We start from the raw sequence: 24,099 nt of genomic DNA, 5'->3' as shown, positions 1-24,099 counted from the left end.
CAAAGCACTGTACGAGCAGTAGTTTAGCCTTCCAGTCCCAGTGTGTAGGTATTACACAGAAGCACAGAGATGTGATTTTGCCCAAGTTTGTGTCAGAGCCAGGAATAGAATCCAGGACTCCTGACTCCCGGTCCTTTCCTTTAACCATGACCACACCCTCCTCTCCCCTGAACTCCAGTGACTGGCCAAATTAGCAACTCGTGTGTAATTGGGTCTCTGTCTTTCCAGGGGCGGAACATCGTGGTGTTTTATGGTTCCCAGACTGGTACAGCAGAGGAGTTTGCCAACCGCCTGTCCAAAGATGCCCATCGTTATGGCATGCGGGGCATGTCAGCGGACCCGGAGGAGTATGATTTGGTAAGTTAAACTTCGCTGCATACAGCATCTTTACTCCATTATCGAATTCCATGCGTGCAAAGAGTACATAAGTGGTGCCTGCGACCAGCTCTGATGCTGGGCACGCTGGAGGGATATGTTATTAATTAACAAAGAAGGGGATGAGCTGTTAGCATTGGCTGCTTGCAGCCATTATTAAGTAACTGTGGGCCCAGTAAGATACGGCACAGAGAGATGAGGAATGTGTCCTTGAACCATTTAGTGCTAGCAAAATCAAGGGCCTTAGCCGCTGGACAGTTATGTGCTGCTTGCTATGGGAACGAGGAGGGGTTACCACCTTCTTTACAGGGTTATTCCAAAAAGGGGAGTAATCATGAACTGAACCAACCATTTTTAGGCTCCCCCAAAGAGCCAGACCTTCCTGTCTGCTGGGAGGAGAGATTGGGCCAATGGATTTCTCCCCTTCTGGCAGTGGGACTGAAGGGGGAATGGGGCAGAGTTGTGAGCTGCAGAGCTTGCATTCGCTCTGGGGCTTCAAGCAGCTGGTTGGCTTGATTGTGCCGAAGGCAGGAGCTGAAGAGGGCATATCATGCTGGGCAGCAAAAGGGTGGGAACAAGCAGGAAGCTGGTGTGGGCCGTTTGGAAAGAATGAGCCAGCCGCTTCTGGAGAGCTTGCCCGCTCTGGTCCGTGTTCCTCCATTAGCTAACCTCAGCCCGCTGAACTGAGACCTCTGTGACCTCGGCATGACAGTCAGATGTGCTACTGACGAGTATAGAAAATACTAGCTGCCTACAAAGTGAAGTGAGCCAGAACCCCTCTTCTGAGGGCTGGCTGGGTGGGAGGTCACCTTGCTCTGGGATCTGAGTCAGAGAGCAACTTCACAACGAAGAGGAATTGGACCCCATACTCTGAGAACCAGTGGGTGAGAGAAATCTCTCCGTTGGGGCCAGAGCCAGTGCAGATGTTCCACCACCTCGGTATCACAGAGAACACCTCGGTTCTGGTGACTTGATAGGTCACCTTTACCCTGGGAATCTGTCGCCAGGCAACCTGAAGGGTTCTGAGGTGCCATCTCTTCGATTAAACATTTGGCCTGACCACTTGTAGCCTGTTCAGAATATTCTTTGGTGCTTTCCTGCAGAGTACGAGTGTTAACCGCAGTGTCCTAGCCGCAGTCCTGTTGGTTAACAATGCGAAGCAACTCCAAACAACTGCCACGTTGCACACCAGAGGTGGTTGCATTTTAATGGTGGTGAAGTGAAACCTCTTCCCCCCTGAAATAACGTTCACAATAATTGCTTTGGGATCCTCGAAGATGAAAAGTGCTACATAATGTAAGGAACTTAATCTCTCTGGCCTTGTTTCTAGTCTGATCTGAGCCGCCTCTCTGAGATTGACAATTCCTTGGCCGTGTTCTGCATGGCTACATACGGAGAGGGTGATCCCACGGACAATGCCCAGGATTTCTATGACTGGCTGCAGGAGACTGATACAGACTTGACTGGTCTCAAATTTGCAGTAAGTAAACCAGCTCTGTGTTACTGCTTATGCCTGATTTAGGCATGAAAGTCCCCCATGCATATGCCCAAATCAGACAGGAATTTACAAGTGAGCATGCAATCTCAGTTTGCATGCCTTGCATCCATGACTTGCACATCTGTGTCCGGTGCGCACCGTTGTGTGCTGCATGTTTGCAAACATGGGTCTGTGTGCTTTTAAAAATGACTCATGTCTCCCTCCTTCCCCTCTACATCATATTGCTGCAGACGGCGTCTAGCACACACTTGAATGCGAAGGCTGTAACTAAGTTACAGGCTACTGTTATTGTTTAGCAGGCTAATTGGACAGCCTTAGGCCAGATATTCTCCTGCAAATTAGATTATTCCAAGAAATGTATCATTTCTTTCCTGTACTTAAATTTAATAATGGCTGAGATGGAACTGCCTTACCTACCTCCCCTGCAGATTTCCTGGGCTGGGTGGTACCCAGAATTGCAAAGCATGAGATAATCCATTGCTTGGTCTCCAAATTAGGTAGTTTCACCCCAGTGGGGGTATAACATACGGTACAAACACGTCCATCGCTGACAATGGAATGGAAGGGATGGTAGGTTAGAGAGCTGGCTACTGACGGTAGGGGGAGGTGTAGAGCCAAGTGCTTTGTTCAGCCCCAGGAGAGGTGCCACTTCCCTCACTCTGTCCCACTCCTGTGCCTGGTGGATAGCGCTCAGGCCTGGGACTCAAGAGACCTGGGTTCCATCCCTGGCTTGACTGTCCTGTGGGGTGATCTTGGGCGAGTCACTTCCCTGCAACATACCTCAGTCTCGCCCTCTGTAAAATGACCACTTTTGAAATCTACTGATGAAAAGTGCTAGGAAAGAGCAAGGTGGTGGTATTTGTGTCATTTATAATGGGGGAGAGGACAATTCAGACGCATGGCTCATTCAGTGCTGGGCCTCTTTCTTGAGGCTTCTAAAAAGGAGCCGGTTGTGGTGGTGCTTTTTAGTGCGGTTCTGTGCCCCAGGAACCGAACCCCCCAGCTCACTTCAGAGAACACCGAATAATCGGCAGATGGGGACGGCTTTTGGTCACTGTGGATCTGGGCTGAATTTGAACATGTGACCTACAATAGTGGTGAAAGTTTATAGCCACAGAAAACCTACCTCCTTAGCCAGCCAGAGCCCTCCAAATGGACTCCTTTTGATAGAGACATTGTCTGTTTATAGCCAGTCCTCTTTGGCGTGAGGTTTTTGAATTAACGCATTGGCTTCGTCTGATGGATTGCCTGTCATTCCCTTCCAGGTGTTCGGCCTGGGCAACAAGACTTACGAGCACTTCAACGCGATGGGGAAATACGTGGACAAGAGGCTGGAGCAGCTCGGAGCCCAGCGGATGTTTGAGCTCGGCATGGGAGATGACGACGGGAAGTGAGTAGAGTTGGATGTATGGCTGGCTCGGAGCAAGCGCAGCAGAACAGACCATATCGTGTGTGCACGTCTGTATAAAACGTAGGAGAGCTTGCTTGGTGTAGTGGAGCATATGTACCTGGCAGGGGTTGGTTGGGGGCTAGGATGTCTGCTGAAGTGGGCTTACATCCTCGCTAGGGCAGAGACCTGTGGGATTGCTGTTCGGTTTGGAGTCCCTTAGTTTGCCAGATCCCTTGGCGCTTTTCATAGAGGCGGTGGCGTGTAGCTTCAATTCTTTCCCTTTCAAGTGTATAAACTAGCTGGACCCCTCTGTGTCTTTCTCAACCCCCACGTCCAGCTCTGCCTGACACACGGTTGTTACTGTAGCTTTTGATTTGCTTTTACATGCCCGGGTGCGATCACTCCTGTGATTGTCCCAGCAAATGGAAACTTGCATGAGCCCAGTGCCTGCCTGAAGTGTTCTCACTCTGAAGTTAAACCTGTTCAATAAAATAAAGGCCTCCTGAAACCTCCATTGACCTTTCTAGGTAACGTTGCCTGCAGACTCACCACCTAGGGCTCAGACCTTATTAGTGAGGGTCAGGTGTGGAGAGGAAACCTCTGGAGGAAAAACCCAGATGTGCAGAAAGTATTGCTGCACATTCTTCTATGTGAACTGGAGTTCACCAGTATTGCACCAGTACCCTCTTGCATGGCTGCTGCCTGAATCGCTGATGATATTGCAGAAGTGGAGACATGGCCCGGGTCTGAATGTGAATTTGTCATCCTAGCTCCCTGGGGTCCAGCTGAAATTAGTTATTTGGTGCGTGAACTAGAGGAGGGCAGGTACGGAGGGGAGCACAGGGTATGGGAGGAGATATTGTATTGGGGCCTCACTGCAGTTTGCTTCTGGAGCACCCCTCTGGCTGTCCAGGACATGGCATTGATGTTGCTTCTTCTCTCCTGCCTTGAACAGCCTGGAAGAGGACTTCATCACTTGGCGGGAGCAGTTCTGGCCGGCAGTGTGCGAGCACTTTGGCGTGGAAGCTACCGGAGAGGAGTCCAGGTAAGTGTGGGAGCAGAGGAGATACCAGCATGGATTTTTTGCAGAAATCCCAAGTGAAAAGCGGCATTTTGGCATCCAGTCCCCATCCAGGCCTGAGCAAAGACTCACCCCATTGAGACTTAAAAGTAGCGAGAAACCTTAAGTAGATTCACCCTTGTAAAGGAGAGAGGGTCCAGTCCAAACATCCCTACGTCCTGGGGTAAGTTTGACTCCAGATCAGAACTTTGGCTCCATTTGTTGAGTTCACTACTCCATGGCACAAAACCCTTTATAAATAGCTGTCAACTAAATAACCTGGCGACGAGTCCAGTGATGCTGCTGCTGTTTCTCTGGTCTCCCTCTTGTCTCTCTCACTAGGCCATCTCCCAGCCGGTACCCTACCCCATTTATCACGGTCTGATAAGATACTTAGATCATCCGCCATAGCGAGCCTGGGCACCAACACGTCACGCTGAACACTGATTGAATGCAATCTAGAACAGAGCCACTCAGATGAAAGCTGAAGTCTCCAGTGCCCCTTGCTGAAGGCTTGTGAAACAAACGCCTCACCCCTCCCTAAGATCTGCAGGGGGCACACTGCAAAAGCTCAGGGCCTTGGGGGCAGTAGCCTGTCTGCCTCAACAAACCCCTGCTTCCAGCCGGCACAGGACAGTGGGGTTGTGCAGGGAGGAGTGTCCATTAAGGGCTTTAAAAGCCCAAACCTTGAACTCCATCCACCCGAGGCATCTAGAACGCGGCAGCAGCTTTCTGCACCAGGAGATGGCCAGAGGGAAGCAGATTCCCTACGTGGTACCCTCGTACTTCACGCTAGCTGTGCCTGACAGAGGAGCCCCTTGTGCGACTCGGGCCATGGCGCATAGGCTGCTGACACGGTGTGCTGGTCGGGTCAGCTCGGGAGAGAGAGGGACGAAGTTTGGCTAAAAACCTATCCTTGCCGCAGCTTGCACCTGAACCATCGGAATCCGCCCCTGGGCAGGGCGAAGCTCTGCAGCCTCCCCATTAACAGCTGGGGAGACCCAGGGAAATGTCCATGTCTCTCCATAACTCCCCGATGACCCCAGTGGCATAACTTGGTTGGTTTATTCTTAGCCAGCTGAATCACGGATAGAGCAGTGTAAACTCTGACACGGCACGGGCCCCCTCAGAGCTCAGCGGGAGTGACGTATGATATTTTTGGCGTAGCAAGTGGAACCCACTGTATGTACAGGGAACCTCGTAGAGCCAGCGCTCTCTCCTCGCCCAACCCCAATGCAGCGCAAGGGCCCGGACCTAGCGAGAAACTCCTTCAGCACGTTCTCACTCTCGTCAGCAGGCCCAGCAGAGAAGCCAGGGTGTGGATGCATGTGGAGAAGGAGCTAACCTCTCCTCCCTGGGCGTGGTCAGTTATGAGAGACCCTGGGGGGGGGGGCATGGGTGAGCTTTCCGCCAGGCAGTGACTGCACCTGCTGCAGAGTTAAGCGGTGGCTATCAGTCTCCAAAGCTGCCAGCCTGGCTCTTTCCTATCCGCTTTAACTTAATGTATATAGAGCAAATAAAACGCTTGGGAATGGAACGTTTCATGCTTCGGGTTTTTTAGGAGCTGTAGTATTAATATTCAGATTTTGAGCTGCAGGACAGATAATAAATCCATCATTTTCCCCAGGGCTGTAACTGTTCTTTGCAAGTGGGAGATTGAGCGTTGTTTCACGAGTGAATCTGCAGTAGGTTTGAATTCCCGGCACGCTCATTTCCACAAAACACAGGGAAACGGCTTCCTTTTCTCTCGGCTGTCCCTGTAGTTCATAAACGGGGAAAGTTGGTCCAACAGCATGAAGCTGATGAACTTTGTGTCGATTAACAGCTCGGGAGCAAAGTCCCACGAAGACTGTTTTCCAATCAATTGTAAAGGGTTCAGCAAAGTTCGGTACTTGGTGAACTTTGTTTTTCCTTTGGAAGCTTCCCCAGGTAGCTCTGGCCCTGATCTCTTCGGAGTAAGCTGAGGGGTGTGCCAAATGATGAAGTGTTTTTTGTGATGAGGCCTGTGGTCTCTAGGCCATTAGACTGAGACTTCCAGACTTGTCATGTGTGACCTAAGCAGCTCTGACCAGCATTTTTGAAGTTTAAAATGCTAAAATAACCCATCGTGCCACTACTTCCCACCACTTCCAGAAGTGCTTTCTCTGCATAGGGATGTTGACTGGGAAAAGAGGGTTGTTGATTACACCCAGCAAACCAGATGTTACACATTGTCCAAGCCGTGTTCAGTGGGTCACAGCTGCCTCCTTTCTCTCTTTCTCCAGCATCCGTCAGTATGAGCTGGTGGTCCACACAGACATCAATATGAACAAGGTCTACACTGGCGAGATGGGCCGGCTGAAGAGCTATGAAAGCCAGAAACCGTAAGTACCGGCTTATCCCGTGTAACTTTGGCTGAGAGAGGTCAGTGCAGAAAAGTCAAGGAGCACGTCCTTCAAAGCCTGTTATTAAATGCTCTGCTGGAAGTTGTCATTGCCCTAACACGGCCTCCTAAAAGCCACATTATTTGAAGGTGTGGCTGTAAAATACCAGGGTCGAGATTGAAAACCAGAAGTGGTGTCCCACAGTGACTTGACAGAAATGCTGCTACTAACTTGCACTTAGAACTCTGTTCTGTCCTGTCTCATTCCACAGCCCTGATTTAGTTTCCAAGAAAAAGCATTCTGCAGGCCAAGATCTGACCTTTTCATTTTCTTTTCTTCCCTTTGTGCTATATTGAGTCAGGGCTTGGTCTATATGGGATGGGTAAGACAGTCCTGATACCAGCTCTGCTGGAATGAGAGAAGCAGGCAGTGATCAGAGGCCCTGAGTTTAAAATGATCCGGTAGCTTCAGCACTGCACTTGTGACATTGGTTTAGGTATTGCAGCTTTATTCATCTTTATTTACCACTTTCTCAAGAGACAAATGCATTGGCGAGGTCCGAGCAGAACCACAAATGTTGTAATGAAATATTGAGGCCTGGGAGGAAGTCTAAGGGGGAAGCCAGCTGTCTTTGCAGGGGAGAGGCATCAGTTTCATGTAGGACAGGAGGAGGAGGAAAGAGATCACTTGCAGCAGGGTAAACTCAGGTTAAGTATCAGGAATAACCGTAATGATCAAGCTGCCAAGGGAGGCTCTGCCCGGACAGTCAAGGCTAGACACCCATTCCTTAGGGACGGTGTAAAGATAATGAGATCAGGCCTGTTGAATTGCAGCGTGATGGATGGGGTAAATGTCCCACTAGAGGGCCTCTTCAGATCCGATGATCTGGTTTTCCATGCTACCAGGAGGAGCCATTTTGGGCTAGTGAGAGAGAGAGCATTGATGCATCTTATAACACTTTGCCAGGTTACAAGATTGCATCGTACTAACTTTCAACTCATTTAGGGGGGTGGAAGAAGAGAGGAAGGGTGGCGCAGTGGGTTAGGCCCTAGACTGTGACTTGGGAGATCAGGGGTCAATTCCCTGCTCTGCCACAGACTTTGTGTGTGACCTGGGGCAAGTCACTTAGTCTTTCTGTGCCTCAGTTTACCACCTTTATAATTGGGATAATGGTACTACCCTCATGGGATGTGGTGAGGGTAATACATTACACTACAGTAATGGGGGCCAAATAAGTACAATAGATAGATAGATGGAGGGGGTGGAAGGAGCTTCCAAGCCATAGCCCTCTCTTAGCTGCCCTTCTGGAATGGCTGTTCCTGCAAGGAAGTCGCAAGTAGCAGCAAGGAGGGATTCAGAACTCCAGTGTGTTGTGAAATACCCTCTGCTCCCTTGAGTGTAGAAGGCCAGCGAGGAAAACCCATGTGACTCTCAGAAGACTCATGCACATGTTGCAATGTCTATTGAAACATGCTCCAGAGAGGGTGGGGACAGCATCACCAATTTGCAGACAGAAACCAGCGCTTGGCACAGAACCTGGGAGGATGAAACCTCATGAAAAGTCAATTGCATTTTCCCCGCGGTGTCTGTTTAACCTTCAGAGGTTTGGCCCTGTAAAGCAGCGAAGCTGCGATCCAACAGAAAGTCATCTGATACCAGGTGCAAGGTCACCCTCTGCGTCCTCTCAGTGAGGACACTGGTTGTTCTTCCCCTTAGGCAACGATTCTTTGGGTTGGCTCATGAGCGGTGCCGCATTTGGTAACATGACTCTGGCATGTGTGAAACGCTGCGCACCCTCCCAGAATGCTGTGGAGGGAGAAATGCTAGCTGTGTTCAGGTCACAGGAGCTGTTTTCCCTCTTGGGAGCTACAGGGGAATTGCAACACTTAGAACAGGCTGTAACAAAACACCCCTTTCTGGCAGAAAGGAACTGGTACTTGCTCTAAACACCAGAGGCCATGTTTTTAACCAGGGCTTTTTAACAGTGTGCAGATTTGAGAGGCTGAATGCTCATTTAGCGTCTCAAACACCAGTCCGATCAGGGATCTGTTCTTGGCTTTGCTACTCATAGACTCTAAGGTCAGAAGGGACCACCATGAGCATCTAGTGTGACCTGCACATTGCAGGCCACTGACGTGCTGGATGGCCTTAGAGGAAATTGCTTCCGCACTTCGTTTTCCCCATCAGTACGAGGGGAGGTTATAATCCTTCCTTATCTCACCTGGGCATTTGGGCTCAATTCACTAGTGCATATGTGCTGCTCAGACACTATGAGGATATGTGCTCTAGAAAAGCCTTTTAGTGCCTATGTACCTGTTGCACCTACATACCAGGTAGTTAAAGTGCTACGTGCTGGCATCTGCCTCGGGGCAGGAACAAACTTACAGGCCGGATTTGAAGCCCTTTCTTTGTAACCTTGATTAAAGCAGCACCTGTAGCAACTTGGATTGGGTGGGCATTCTGCAAAACCTATTGATTTTCCCTGGACTTTTGGGGAGGTGGGAGATGCATGAGGGTGAGTAAGATTGGGAGGGAGTTGCGGGTGTCTCCTCTCTTTTGGTTTGGCTACTTTTGTGCTGTTGGCGAAGATTCGCTGCTAGGTTTTATTATTTTTGTAGGGACTGTTTTAAAGTTTATCAAAAGAACCTGGGCCATCACATCTCTAATTGTAAGTGGAAAGAGACTAATTTGTAATCTCCCAGCCACCTACTTGTAGACTTAATGCAGGGAGCTCTGCATTCGTCCCCATGCGTCAGCAATCAGGCTGTAGGTGGTGACCTGGGAGTCTTCTAGAACCAAGTGCTGCAAAGTGGAATAAAGTGTATTCCTGCCATACAGGGAAGTGGGAGGGTCAGATTGTGGTGGGAACAGTAATATTAATACCTCGCTCTTATATAGTGCGTTTCATCTGTAGATCTCAAAGCACTTTACAAAAGAGATGGTATCCCCATTTTATAGATGGGGAGACCCATAAGTAGAAGGACCTGGACAGGGAAGGTCTTGTCCATTAATGTTTTCATGCTACCAAGCCAGCCAGCTGTTACTCTGTGTAAAGTCAACTACTGACCTATCAAAAAAAAAAAAAGAGAGAAGCTCCATTAGAAAAAGGAAGAAAGCGCACCAAATGATCAGTGCAGTGGGGGTGAAACTACTAGTGCTTTAAGTTGCACAGAACAAGAATACAGTCCAGTCTGGTTGTAAACGGAGTGCTTGCTGTTCCCTCCAGCCCGTTCGATGCAAAGAACCCTTTCCTGGCACCTGTTACCCTGAACCGAAAACTGAACCAGGGCGGAGAGAGGCACCTCATGCACTTGGAACTGGACATCTCTGGCTCCAAAATCAGGTACCCCTCCACTGTGGGATATTTTCCTTATACTGGGACGAGGTGGGGGGACCATAAGTGAAGCTTGGGAATTCACGTGCCTGACTTGTCCAGCTTAGAACGGAGGCTCACTATTGCGCTTTCTGGCACCCAAAGGTTTTGGATCAGGATAACTTTGATCAATTTTTATATTTCTCCTTGCAGTTACTTCCTCCCGTCTTAAATACTGTGTTGTTTGGTCATAGAACGGCTGCCGTGTTCCACCCCAGAGGTGGCGGTATGTGTCGGTAACAGTTGAGGAAACCCTAGAGCTGCAGTCTAGTGTTCTTTGGGCTCCTTCTTCAGTAAATATGCTAGAAGAAGAGAGCATCGTAATGGGAGCAGGACACTAATCTTTTTGGCCGCACTTCCAACAGTGCTGTTCAGGCATCCCTCTGTGATGGGCTGAACCCCCTGAGATATTACCAGAGGTGCTGAAGATATCACTGAGCCTGCCTTTTTCTGCCAGCCTGGGCCCCCTTGAACCCTGTCTTGCTGAGCCCGGCTCTTAAGCCTCCTCCAGCAAAGTGCACAGGCAGGGCCCACCCCAGCTGCAGAAGATACAGACACTGAGATCAGCTCTGGGAGGACTCCACTTAAGGGACTTACTACAGCACCCAGATGTTCACACCCCCTTTGGGGGTACAAGCCCAAAGTTATATAAAGTTTGCCTCCTCCCTTGAAGTGGAGGAAGGTATGCACAGCTCCCCGCCCCCCAGCTTAGAAATTGTATAAACTTGGTTATGTTATAAACCAGGCGTCAGCAACCTTTCAGAAGTGGAGAGCCGAGTCTTCATTTATTCACTCTAATTTAAAGTTTCTCGTGCCAGTCATACATTTTAACGTTTTTAGAAGGTCTCTTTCTATAAGTCTATACTATATCACTAAACTATTGTTGTATGTAAAGTAAATAAGGTTTTTAAAATGTTTAAGAAGCTTCATGTAAAATTAAATTAAAATGCAGAGCCCCCCGGACCGGTGGCCAGGACCCGGGCAGTGTGAGTGTCAGTGAAAATCAGCTCACGTGCCACCTTTGGCACACATGCCATAGGTTGCCTACCCGTGTTATAAACAATAGATAATCGTATTAACTACAAAAGGGCGTATTTTAAGTGGATAAAGAGGTGGCAAACAGAGCAAAGCAGATTACTAAGAAAATTATACAAAGCACGCAAACTAAGCTAGATTCACTAAAGAAACTGATTACAAATAATAATTCCTCACCCTAGATATTGGTTCAGGTAGAGTCCTTCACAGGCCAGAGGTGTCTTTTCTAGCCTGGGTCCAGCAGGTCTTACCCCCCACCCACCCTTTCAGTTCCAGTCCTTTTTGCTCCATGCATCTGAAGAAGTGGGTTTTTTACCCACAAAAGCTTGTGCCCAAATAAATCTGTTAGCTTTAAGGTGCCACCAGATTCCTCATTGTTTTTGAGGTTGAAACAGGCAACCTTATACTTAAACCTCTGTAATAGTAGTAAGTGGCTTTGCTAGTTCTGGTGTCTGGCAGGCTGAGGCCTGTAGAAGAGGGTGCAGAAACTTAGCTGGTGTACTCTTAAAGCAGAGGAAGGTGTCAGAGGCCTTAGGGTCCTTTGGATTCAGAGGCAAAGGGCATCTTTTCTGGGGTGAAATCCTGGCCCTATCGAAGTCAGTGACGAAATTTCAGTAGGGCCAGGATTTCACCCCTAAACTTAAGTTTAGGGAGTCTTCAAGAACGTAGGATGATCCACCTGGTGCTGTTTAGCTTAGTTTCTAGGTGTGTTGGCAGCGAAGGACCAGATTCTGCTCTCTGCTGTGCATACATGGCTCCCTTTTCACTCTGGATATCAAGGGATAGAATTTGGCCCTATGCTTTTGTGATCGCTGGGGGAGAGGGGGGAAGCTGAATCTAAAGATGAAATTAACCTGGACCAAAAGTGATGATATTTCACTGAATTAACTCTGAAACTAACCTATTGCACGGGGGGCGTGGGGTGTCTGTCCGTCTTCCTGAAAAGACACCTTTTAAAAATGGTTATTCCAAAGGGGCCACGTAGTGCAAAAGCATGTAATAAAATAGTTTTGCCTCCCTGTTATGACTCGTATTTGGCTTTTAGATTAAACAAGCACGGAGAATCTCCCTGACCCCTACAGATCAATGCAGATAATAATTCACTGCAGATTGTAAAGGAGACGCTTTTTGCATGTTCCACTTCGTGCTGCACTTCTAGCTGGTGTGCTTGCATCTGTCTGACTGGACGTGACCCACTGTTGGTGTTGCATGTTGACATCCTTTTCCTCTCCCTAGGTATGAGTCCGGGGACCATGTTGCTGTGTACCCAGCCAACGACACATCACTAGTGAACCAGATCGGCGAGATTCTGGGCGCAGATTTGGATGTGATAATGTCCTTAAACAACCTGGATGGTTAGTAGTCCAAACAAGAGCCATCTTTCCAGCAGCCGAGCGGAAAATCGCTCCTTTTCTTTTAGGCGTGTCTGAGTTTGTGTGTTATACTTATGCAGAGCGGGGTTATTCCTAGATGAGACGAACTGAAGAACTGCTTTTGATCACGTGATCAGTATTTTTGCAGAGAAGGATCGTTTGGTTTGGATCCTACGTGGCCTGAGGCTCTCCGAATCAGGGCAGTGGATTTGCGCCTTCTGCCTTTCCGTCAGGACCCAGATTAGGAAGAACGTCCGATCCTGCTGTCTCTGTGGGGCGGGGACCATGTTTTCGTTCTGTGTTTGTACAGCATCTAGCGCTGCTGAGTTTTGGTCTGAGACCATGGCTTATTGCCACCAAAATACAGATAATTCATCCTAGAAACATAGGGCTCAAAGAGACCTCAAGAGGTCGTCCGTTCCATCCCCTGCACTGAGACAGGATTACTGCCGAGTTTGAGTGCTGTTACCTAATTAAGTAGCTCCATTGTGACCGTGCTACGCAGCTGTATGCACAAGTGAGACAACTGCCATGCCCCTAGTTACAGGGTACCAGAGCGAGCCTGCTGTGTCCTCCCTCTACGTTAGCGGATACTCTGCAGCACCAGAACTGCACTTGTTCCCTAGCGCCATGATTTAATCAAAGGATTCGTCCCTGACTTGCGGTGTATTGAACTGTGCAGTGATAACCCCCTCAGCACAGCACTGCACTTACTTACACACATTGTTCTCAGCAGACTCAGCCAAGGTGGTTGACCCTCCTCGACGGCGCTCTGGCAGGACAGCATGTAAAGCTATGAAAGGACACGGCGTGCGGCCTTCCCACCTACCATTCTGTTCTTTTGTATTGGGCAGTAGCCTAGACTGGATTCCTTGAAAACAGGTTGTTATAGGCAGGGACACCCAAGCTTTGCCCTCTCGAGGCAACTTCCTGGTGGCCGAGAACCAGTGCCCCAGTTTCCAGAAAGTGAAGCAGCTTGTCCACTGTAACATGCAGGTAGTGATGACAAGATCCCGGCCTGCAGTGCCCTCTCTGTCTGTTACAGCCACAGGCAGCATACCTTGGGGTCTTTCCTAGCTCACTAACCTGAATTAACTCCAGCTTACGTGGCTGGTCATCGTGGTAGTCACGGAGCATTTGTGCTGGTGATTAGAGTGAACTACACTTAGTGATTACAGATTTGTTCTGAGGGTGCTTGATCCACTAGGCCACACTGCCTTCCGTGAAGTCAGTTCCCCTTTCTGTTGGAGGGAGGGATAGCTCAGTGGTTTGAGCATTGGCCTGCTAAACCCAGGGTTGTGAGCTCAATCCTTGAGGGGGCCGCTTAGGGAGCTGGGGCAAAATCAGTACTTGGTCCTGCTAGTGAAGGCAGGGGGCTGGACTCGATGACCTTTCAAGGTCCCTTCCAGTTCTAGGAGATAGGATATCTCCATTAATTTAATTTATAATTTGTGTTTGTTTCCCCATAAATGTGGTCTTCCTTGTGAACTTCCTTTCTAATGGCCTCACAGAGTCTCAAGTGTCGCTGAATTTCAACCTCTTTTCCCTTCCCCAGAGGAATCCAATAAGAAGCATCCGTTCCCCTGCCCCACCACGTACCGAACAGCCCTGACCTATTACCTGGACATCACCAACCCGCCGCGCACCAACGTCCTGTACGAGCTGGCTCAGTACGCCACAGACCCCAACGAGCAGGAGCACCTCCGCAAGATGGCGTCTTCCGCTGCCGAGGGGAAGGTGAGCACGCCACTGCTTTGGCGGGCAAGGAGGCTGTTTAATGGGGATTCTCTCTGCGTGGCCTGTCTAGGAATTGCCAGATGGGTCTGTCTAGCTCAGTGTCCTCTTTCTGACACTGGCTGCTACTGGATCCATCACAGGATGGTCTGAGGAAGCCCTGGATAGATAACCAGGGAGTATCTTGTTTGTAGAAGTTCCTTCCTGACACCTGTCAGAGGTTGGCTTATGCCTTGAAGTATGAGGATTTACATAGACTTTTTGTTTTTGTGGTAAATATAAAATATTTTACTCTCTTTGTAATGTAACTGGGGCTGAACTAATTATCCATCTACGTGTCCAAGGCTGATGATGTGTCAAGGCAAAACGGGGGGAAGATCATACTTAAAGTAAATAATGGCCCACAAACCTTGTAATTGGTTTTGCCACTAGGAAAGGGTTAACTAGGTGTCATGAGTAGTTAAACCCCTGAATATCCACCAGAGACAGCCAGGTGTCTACAAATCCCTGGTAGAGCCTTGGGCAGCAGCAGGTAGACAGGAGAAAGACAAGGAAGGTTTTGATGAGTGTGTGTGTTTTTTGTTCTTTCCCAAAACATTGGCATTAGGAGTCTAAATCTCATTGACCTCCAATGAGACTCAGGCACCCACGTGTCTCAGTCACTTCTGAACATGGGACTTTGGAGCCTATGTGTTGTAGGCATTTTTGAAAATTTTGCCCCTAATTTTTGTCGCTGCCAAGTGTCCGGGTGCCGGTGGAGAGAACGAACAGAGGCCTTAGCGGTGGCTTGCCTTGGTTATTAGGTGGGAGCCTGGGTGAACCCCAAGAGTCCTATCATGCTTGGTCTGTGCCACGTGACAGGGCAGGGAGGTAGCGCCTGGCAGGGTGGGGTGGGCGGAGGAGTATTCTGGGGGAGAAGTTCAAGGCCGCGAGTGCAGGTATCCCTGGGAGTGGCTTTGCTGATGGCAGGCAGAGTGCTCCCATTTGCTCTGCAGAACTAACTTCCCCCAGCCCCATCCATCTCAGTGCAACTCCCTGACTTTCCGCCACGATGTCCTCTCATGTTGCTGAGCTCTCCTACACAGAGCTGCTCCTTCGTTGTGCCAAAGGAAGGGATGGGAAACCTGGTGACTGATGTCCGATAGAGTCACCGATTTTAAGTCCACGAGGGATGGTTATGATCCTCTCATCTGACCTCCTGTGTCTCACAGGCCATAGGATTTCACCTTTGCCTTGTTCTCCTGTCTACACCCTCTGTGCACCTAGACGCTGTACCTCAGCTGGGTTTTGGAGGCCAGAAGGAACATATTAGCCATCCTGCAGGATGTACCTTCTCTCCGACCTCCCATCGACCACCTCTGTGAGCTGCTGCCTCGCCTGCAGGCCCGTTACTACTCGATTGCCTCCTCTTCCAAGGTGAGCCTCCAGGAGCCGGGCAATCTATCAGCCCTGGTGAAGGACTTTGTTTCTTGGCGTGATCTAGGCCACTGAGCAACCCTGAGAGAGTCCTCTCCCTTTCCACCCCCCCAGCCATCCTGACAGATCCCTGCATGGTTGGGCATCTAGGGGCTGGGACAGGAATGTAGAGATTTCCCCTTTAAGGAAACACATCCTGTGCACCCTGTTATTCCTGGTCGCAAAGGCAAACAGTACTTTCTTTCAAACATGGGATACAGATTCAGTGTCTCCATCACAGCTACCACTCTGGTGCCCTGAGGCTGCCTCGCTCTGCTCTCGCTGCTCTAGGGCCCTGCTTCCATGGCTTGGGAGTGAGGTGGGTTCTGGAGGTAAATGCTCCGGGCCTTGGGATTGTTTTCGTTCACATTTTGTACCAGGAGCTCAGAATGGGGCAGAGCCCTATACCTCCGCTCTGAGTGTGCGCCAGGCCTGAGACTCACCTGGCTTTAGTTCTGCTGCAGTCATAAGTGTCCTGCGAGGCTGGAGATGCCGTTACAAGCTAGCTCAGGACAACGGGATGCTGAATCTAAACCGTCCTGCGCTGTAATTTGGAGAGAAGCAGCAGAACAGCTCGGGCCAGGGATCTGACCTGGTTTCGCGTGAGGGGTGCATCCTCGGGAACTCCCGGTGCAGATCACAGCATACTTTCACGGTTACACGTCCCACGCGCACACGCAGAGCTCATATTCCCCCCAATTGCCCCTCCGGCTGGAGGGAGGTCTGGCTCCATCCCTAGCTCTAACAGAGAGAACTTGGGGTGCAGCAAAACCTCACTCTTCTTGCAATGGGGAGGGATAGCTCAGTGGTTTGAGTATTGGCCTGCTAAACCCAGGGGGGTGAGTTCAATCCTTGAGGGAGCCACTTAGGGATCTGGGGCAAAATCAGTACTTGGTCCTGCTAGTGAAGGCAGGGGGCTGGACTCGATGACCTTTCGGGGTCCCTTCTAGTTCTAGGAGATATAAATATGCGGAGATATACCTATTATATGATTATAATGCAGGGAGATGGGGACTGGTACAGGATTCAGGTAGAGAGCATGTCATACCAGCACTCCGTCTCCTCCCTGTCCTGCTGGGCAACTAACCCCATCTGCTCAGGGGAAGGGAGATCCGCTCACCAGGGCTCTGGCATTCCTCCAAGCAGAGGGCACTAAAGGACAACTCCCTTGATGATAGACTCTAGCACAGGGGTAGGCAATATAGGTGGACTGCGGGCCAAGGCCAGACCCCCAGATGCTTTTGCACAGACCCTGAAATTTTGTTGTTGTTACTAGATCAAGGCTGGTGCTGCAGTCACACCTCTGACTGCAATGGAGGTGTACCCTGCGTGGAATATATAGAGGCAAAATTGTTCCTGTGGAGCCGTGTAAGATAGAGGGGGTATAAATTGTGGCTTTAGCAGGAGGTCCACTTGGGTTGTCATCTGAGAGCTGCAGGAAAGAGTGGCTTGAACTAACCGTTCTTGTTAGCTTCCCCGCTCCAGTGGCTGCTGGTTCTTGTCTATGGACAGCCCATGGGACTCATTCCCCCGCAGGGGCTGCCCAGAAGCCAAACGGGTGACTGCATTTCTCTAAAGCTGCTACCAATTTTGGTTTTGCTCCAGGTTCACCCTCACGCCATCCACATCTGCGCTGTGGTTGTGGAATACGAGACCAAGACAGGCCGGCTGAACAAAGGAGTGGCCACTACCTGGCTGAAGAACAAGGTGCCCAATGAAAACGGGCACAAGTTGACGGTGCCCATGTATGTCAGGAAGTCACAGTTCCGGTTGCCTTTCAAACCCAGCACGCCCGTCATCATGATCGGGCCCGGGACTGGGATCGCCCCGTTCGTTGGCTTCGTTCAAGAACGGGCCTGGCTGAAGCAGCAAGGTGAGTGCAACAGCGGTGCCAGATCAGCTGGTCCCGGAGTAGCCATCGACTGGATGTGCTGCCTCTTCGCGAAAGTGCCAGTATCCAGTGGCTGCCAGAGGTGGGCCCCCTCCCATACAGCTGTGGCTCGTTCCTGAGGGGGCTTCAGAAGTAGCTCTCTTGTAGCATGTGTGGGGGAGCTGGGGAGGCGGGAGGGGAGAGACTTTCAGCAGCTGTAAGGGTTTGGCGTTTTTGAAGGTTAGAATGTAAAAGTCCGTCTGTTACGGGAGCATTGTTCTGATTATTTCCTGTAAACCCCTCCCACTCCACGCATCCCCCAGTCACCTACGTCGGCACGGTTTGCTGCAGGTGTGCAGGCTTGTAGGGGGCACCCCCTCCCACCCAGACCTGTGGTAACTGACAGCACTGTGGGCCAATCACGGCTCTCTTGTGATAGTGGGGCTCTATGGAGCAACCCTGGGGTGCACTTGGGGCACCAGTGGCAGCCCATCCTCTGTGTTCACTTGCAACCCAGGGTCCCTGGGATAACAAGGGGTAACTGCTCCCTTTCCCCCAGGTTCAGCTCCTACCCCAGCACACACTGCTGGAGGGGAGCAGGTCCCTTTTCCTCTGTGGGCTCCTCGGAGCAGGAGGTTATGTGGCTGCGGGTGTAGAAGGTTGCTGCCTTCTGCTAGCCCTGGTAGTGTGGACAGATGGGCCACTGACCTGGCTTTAATTCCCTGCTCCGCCACAGACCTTGTCAAAGTCACTTAGGCCCACATCCCTTTGAAAGCAATGGAAGTTAGGTGCCGTGGAAGTCCCGTCAGTAGCTGGCTAGCTAGCCACGTGGAGGTGGCGGGCCTGGGCTGACAGCTGTCACGTTGGGTCCCAGGGAAGGACGTTGGCGAGACGGTGCTGTACTACGGCTGTCGCCATGAGAACGAGGACTACCTGTACCGAGAGGAGCTTGCCCAGTTCCACAAGGAGGGAGCCCTCACCCAGCTCAACGTCGCCTTCTCCAGGGACCAAGCCCAGAAGGTAAAGCCCCGCAAAGAGGCTCCAGTCCCTCCCTCCAGCCCATGTGCGGGCGGGTGCTGCAGGAGGAGAGGCCCTGGGAGCTGCCAGCGCCAGCCCAGGCTACTGCTCCAACCGTGTCCTGGCAGCATCGGCCTGCCCATGTGCTTCAGAGCAAGGCGGCTCCATGCCCTGCAGAGTGCACCTGGCTGGGCGTGAATGGGGAGGTGCCCCAGCCGTGGGGAGCGCCAGTCTGCACTCCGGCTTGGCTTGAGAGCCTGCCCTAATGTCCCTCCCCTCCCCCCCAGGCTGTTGCCGGAGAGGGTCAGGCCCACTGACGTCCCCTGAGCAGCTTTGGTTCCCTCCCCGAGGGACATGCAGCAGCTCTGGGATGAAGCGGCCAGCTCGGTGCACGGAATCCGCGTTGCTCCCTTCCCCGCGCTGCTAAACCCAGCTGCCTTTGTTCTGCCAGGTCTACGTTCAGCACTTGCTGAAGAAGAACAAAGAGGGGGTCTGGAAGCTGATCCACGAGGGGAACGCTCACATCTACGTGTGCGGGTAAGGCCAGCCCGGGGTCCTCGCGGGCTGAATTGCATCGGCTGGACTGTGGGATAACCCGGGGTTTCCCATTGCTGGCCCCTATTGTCAAGGGGGCTGGCATGTGGCTTTACAAGGAGTTTGCACCTTGAGTTACTTTAAGGGTTGCACCATGTGGCTGGATTCACTTAAACCATCCATTGGGTTCGGTGACGTGTGTGTGAGAGAGAAAGGGAAGGAGCAAAGCTCTCGACTCTCATACGTGGGGGCTAGCACCTCAAAGGCGGTGGAGCCATCCCCGTCACTGTCCTGTGCTAGGCTCTGCTTCCGGCCACAGTCCCTGGGGCAGCATACGGGAGGGAGGGTCTGCTAGCAGGTGGCAGGCTCAAGGCCTTGCTATGGGCGCGGACATGGGAGCCCTGGGTTTGGTCCCCAGCTTCCCCTCCCGCCCTGTGTCTCTGTAGCCAATGAACCCGTTGGGGCAGGCTGTGTCTCTGTACGTACAGCTCCTAGCACAACTGCGTTTCTCAGGGCCCAGCAGAGAGAGGCTGGGAATAGAGCCATTGCAGAGCGTCCGTGGAGAAGGGCCTTGCTGAACTAATGGGGAGAGGTAGAACCAGCAGCTCCCTGGGCTGAGGGCTGCCGGCTCAGTCAGTGCCCACAGTGCAATCAGAGTATCGTGGGAAACGCCTGGGGCAGGAGGAGGGGCCATTTGGGTTCCAGGGAGGGAGGAGAGGTGGCTGCAAAGGGGCCAGGGCCAGGTTCGGTGAGTGATGTGCTCTCACACCTCCCCTCCGCCCAGCACAGCTGGGGATGGAATAACAGCTGCCTGGTCTAAGCACAGGCCTGGGAGCCAGGAACTCCTTGGTTCTCCCCCAGCTCTGCCATGGACTTGTCAAATAGCCTTTGGCAAGACACCTCCCCGCTGCTGATTTCCCAGGCTGTGAGCTGGGGCAGCTCCTTGCAATGCAGGGGTGCTGTGAAGGTTAGCGAGTGCCAGGCTAACACGCAGTGCAGGCCACTGGCCCCGGGGATTGTGGCCCACGCACCATAACATGGAGTTTACCTGCTCAGTGTCCCTCTGATCCCTCACTAGCCAAGCTCCTTAGACCTGGGGCTGATGCTGGCTAGGCCAGCCTGGCCTCTGTAGTCTCCCCTTCCCCCAGGGCTGTGGATCCACGGGAGGTGGAGGAACGACGCCCGCCCTCACTCACGTCCTTGTCATTCCAGTGACGCTCGCAGCATGGCGCGGGACGTGCAGAACACCTTCTACGAAATCGTGGCCGAGTTCGGGAGCATGACCCAGCCCCAGGCCGTGGACTATGTAAAGAAACTGATGACCAAGGGCCGCTACTCCCTGGACGTCTGGAGCTAAGCCGGGCTCCCGGGCTGGGGAGAGGAAGGATTCCCAGACGGCTGCTAGACCTGCCCCAGCCATTGCAAGAACGTGCCACTGAAACGAAACTAAACCTTAGATCCCCTCACCTGGTAATCGCCCTCTGTACCCGCCTCCCCCCTCCGCTAGACTGCTCTCGAGAGCCCTGCGAAGGGCGGAGCGGGAACTGCTGGAATCCCCCTGGGTTTTCTGGGGGAAGACGCGTCTCCACTGCGATGGCCGGGCTTGCCCCGGGAACTAGCAGGAGTCAGGGCTTGAAGACCCCTCCCCCCCGCAGTGCAGGGCAAGGCCAGGTCGCTGGCCGGGCCGCCCGCCCCGCCCTGCTGTCTGTGCAACGAACCAGCTGCAGGCCCCCCCCCCCCTTTGTGCTCCTGTGGAAACTGAGGTGGGGCCACCCTTCCCCCCCTCCCCCTAGCCTCTCAGGCTAGTCGCATAGGCCCCCATGCCACCTCCTCTCCCAGGGAGCTACCTTAGTTTTTAACCCGTTCTTTGGGGGACAATCCAGTGCACCCCAGCTCAGGCACGGTCTGGTGGTGATCCAGGCAGAGCTGTGGTCCAGACCTGGACCCTGGCGACCTTTAACAGCTCCAGCCTGGAGCATGCTGGGTTGGAAAGCGACCCAGGGCTGAGGGCAGCAAATGGGAGAGACTGTCTCGCTCCCTCGCAGGGCATCAAAGTCTCCACTGGCAGAGCCCCGTGTCTCCCTTGCCCCATGAGACTTCCAGCACCAGGTCCTGTCCTGGTGGCACTCAGCCTGAGCAACGGTGCTGGGGTGCGCCCCCCTCACTGTGACAGGGCAGCCTGCAGCTCTGCCCGACGGCCAGGGCCCCCATGCCTTGCACACCAGAGTCAGTGCCCTTTGAAATTCTCCTGTGGCCTGCAACCAGCCCTGGCCAGCTGAGAGCCCGCCCTGGTGTAAACTCCTGCCCAGTCCTTGGCCCTGCTGCGAGTGGAGTCTCTGGAGTGGGGCTTTGCTCTGGCTGGAGACCTGCTCTCTGAACCCGTTAGCACCTAGCGAGAGTTGTGCCAGTGCCGCCTGATCTGCCACCAGATCCGCCACGAAGCTCTCTCCAGGCCAGCCCTGGCCTGGCCTCACTCCCCGCTCTATCCTATGGGCCTCACAGTAAGTTGGCTAGTGGTGGTGGGGAGCTGATGCCCAGTGGCTTAATGCTCACGTCCCAGCAAAGTGGTGACTTGCTCTGTAACTTCCCACCCCAGCAACAGACCATCCCAGGGGGAGGATGGCTCGCTCCCGGCCATCACTAACCTCCAGGGACTAGCAAGGCAGCTCCCAGGGCGGCTTCCTTGGCCTGGGTCTTGAGTCTCATGTGTAGCCACTGCTGGAGTGGGTCAGGGACTTAACTGCAGCACTTGCCTCCACTGAATCTTGATTCCTTAGTCACAGGGGACAGGAGATGGCTGAAGCCGCCTCCTGTGAGCGGGGGGGAGTAATTCCAGCTACTGGCCTGCAGGGGGCACTAATGTGCAGCTGCAATCAGCCCAGGGGAGCAGGGAGAACGACTGGGCTCCCGTGTGCTTGGTAGTCACATGAACTGAACCCCCTTGGCCGCTTCTCCACACACGGTTTTGGTATCTGGGTTTCACGTTCACCCCGGCTTGAGACCTGCTCATGGACAAGCTCTCCGCCTGTCCCATGAATGTAAATAATTTTAAATATACTGTCCCCTTGGAATAAAACAGGGGCTTTATTTTGCCTCGTGAGATCAGTTGCCTCTTGTTTCATTTCAGTGAGAATCCGACCCAAGAGGCAAGAGCCAGCCAGTAACTTCCTCTTGCCTGGGGTGTCACCTCCCCCTCCCACCCCCACCTCCTTTCACAAAGCCAAGGGGAAAGGGCACAAGGTGAGAACAGCTTTACAGGTGACCTGCCCATGTGTCCATTCCTGCTTTGCCACAGCCTTTCCTCTGAGATCTTGGGCAAGTCACTTAACCTCTGCCTGTGCTGGAGAGAGGGGGGGAGGGAGCCGAAGCCCAGCCTGGCTCCAGTGTGTTTAAAGCTCACTTCCCAAGGGGGCTGTGCACGCAGGCTCCACCTGGCCTCATTTCCCAGTAGCCATGAACCCTCAGCAGCCTGGGCTAGTCACACCCGTACAGCCCTAGACAGGCTTGAAGTGCAGCTCCCGCCCGTGATCCAAGTGCGCTCGGGCCTGGCTCCACACCCGGCCATGATCCAAGTGCGCTCGGGCCTGGCTCCACACCCGGCCATGATCCAAGCGCGCTCGGGCCTGGCTCCACACCCGGCCATGATCCAAGCGCGCTCGGGCCTGGCTCCACACCCGGCCATGATCCAAGCGCGCTCGGGCCTGGCTCCACACCTGGCCATGATCCAAGCGCGCTCGGGCCTGGCTCCACACCCGGTTGTCACACCTCCGCTTGCAGTACAGCCAGCCCCCCACAGCTCAAACGGCGGCAGAGTTTCTCCCCTCAGCTGCTCACCTCATTTGCAGACTGGGCCTCTCTCCTTCCCGCCAGCCCCACCTCTGTTCATTCCCAGGCTGGCCCAGAGTGCTGCTCGCTTTCCAGACAGGTGGCCAGGGGAGAGTTGATGGAACACAACCGTGGCCTTGCAGCCAGTCCCGTGTTCAGCAGTATGATTGGCACTCACTTCCCCCGTCAGAAGGAAATGTGGACTGCCACCAAGGCAGGTTCTGTTACTGATGCACTGCTCCCCTCGGCAGCAGTCTGGCTGCCCTGCCGCAAGTGCAGATACCCCTGGGCTAGCTTGAACACCATTAGCAGGGAAGCTGCACAGATGCCAGGTATGTCTACACTAAAAGGGATAAACCAGAGCCAGCCCTGTTTCCAGGACAAGAGAGCAAGGACCCAGCCCACCTCCTCAGCTGGAAATCAGGCTCTGCCACAGGTGTTAGTTCAGGCTTGTGCAGCGCCCTCCCTGTCACTGCCAGGAATATCCTGCCTGCTGCAAGCAGCTAGCAGAGGGGAGGACAAACCGCTCCTGATAGTTAAGAGCCTCACTGCTGAGTTTAGCTTTGCACAGAGCCCTCCCCTGCCAGGGGCTGTCTTCCCCTTGCCCAGTCTCACACTTACCCCTCAGCAGCAGAGCTCAGGCCCTAGGCAGTAAGAATGGACTGCCCCCTCCCAGCCCTCTTCCTTCCATCAAAACATCAACTACCCCACCAGTGGATTAAGAGCGGTTGGGGTCAGAGACGGCTCTGTCATGGGAAGGGATCGCCCCTTCCTCCCTTTATTTTGGATGAGCTTCCTGACAACGAGGCACAGACATTAATACAGGTAGGACAGCCCCCTCCACAACCCATCTTCCCCTGCACCAAAGCTGGGTACCTGCTCAGACTTCCCCCAGCCGCTCACAAGCCAGCCAAGCACAGCTGCTCCAGCCAGGAGACCTGCCCTTGGCAGCTCAGGGACCCTGCTGGTGAGGAAGTCAGAGCTCAAGGCCCCAAGCTACTTTCTAGCACCAGCTACACACACTGCTTCCTTTATGGTTTTTGGCATCCTCTTCCCTCACTCTGCTTCTGCTGCCCAATGACTTGATGGCGGGGGGGGGGGGGGGGGGGGGGGGGGGGGCTGCCCCCCCCCCCCTCCCCCCCCCCCCCCCCCCCCCCCCCTACAACCCCCCCCCGGGGGCAAGGAGGGGGGGGTGGA

The 24,099-nt window shown here is 52.9% G+C and overlaps 1 protein-coding gene across 5 annotated transcripts in view; it reads left to right on the top strand.

Annotated features, from left to right (window-relative positions):
- LOC117867416 (NADPH--cytochrome P450 reductase) overlaps nt 1-22,182 on the top strand; it is a 69,276-nt gene extending 47,094 nt beyond the window's left edge. For 4 of the 5 annotated variants that reach the window (XM_034752421.1, XM_034752420.1, XM_034752422.1 and 1 more), the window contains 13 exons: nt 229-357; nt 1,706-1,855; nt 3,139-3,263; nt 4,219-4,308; nt 6,588-6,686; nt 9,913-10,029; nt 12,331-12,449; nt 14,023-14,204; nt 15,468-15,617; nt 17,262-17,529; nt 18,401-18,546; nt 18,995-19,080; nt 20,290-20,434. In XM_034752421.1, the coding sequence (XP_034608312.1) occupies nt 229-357; nt 1,706-1,855; nt 3,139-3,263; nt 4,219-4,308; nt 6,588-6,686; nt 9,913-10,029; nt 12,331-12,449; nt 14,023-14,204; nt 15,468-15,617; nt 17,262-17,529; nt 18,401-18,546; nt 18,995-19,080; nt 20,290-20,434 (1,806 nt within the window). Of the gene's footprint in view, nt 1-228; nt 358-1,705; nt 1,856-3,138; nt 3,264-4,218; nt 4,309-6,587; nt 6,687-9,912; nt 10,030-12,330; nt 12,450-14,022; nt 14,205-15,467; nt 15,618-17,261; nt 17,530-18,400; nt 18,547-18,994; nt 19,081-20,289 lie in introns of all 5 variants that reach the window. The other variant, XM_034752419.1, reaches the window with a different exon arrangement.
- The last annotated feature ends 1,917 nt before the right edge of the window (nt 22,183-24,099 follow it).

The sequence above is a fragment of the Trachemys scripta genome, chromosome 18 (genome assembly GCF_013100865.1).
Source record: "Trachemys scripta elegans isolate TJP31775 chromosome 18, CAS_Tse_1.0, whole genome shotgun sequence".
NCBI classification, from domain to species: domain Eukaryota; kingdom Metazoa; phylum Chordata; order Testudines; family Emydidae; genus Trachemys; species Trachemys scripta.
Note: the sequence above shows the minus strand (reverse complement) of the source record. Positions and strands in the feature narration are given on the sequence as shown.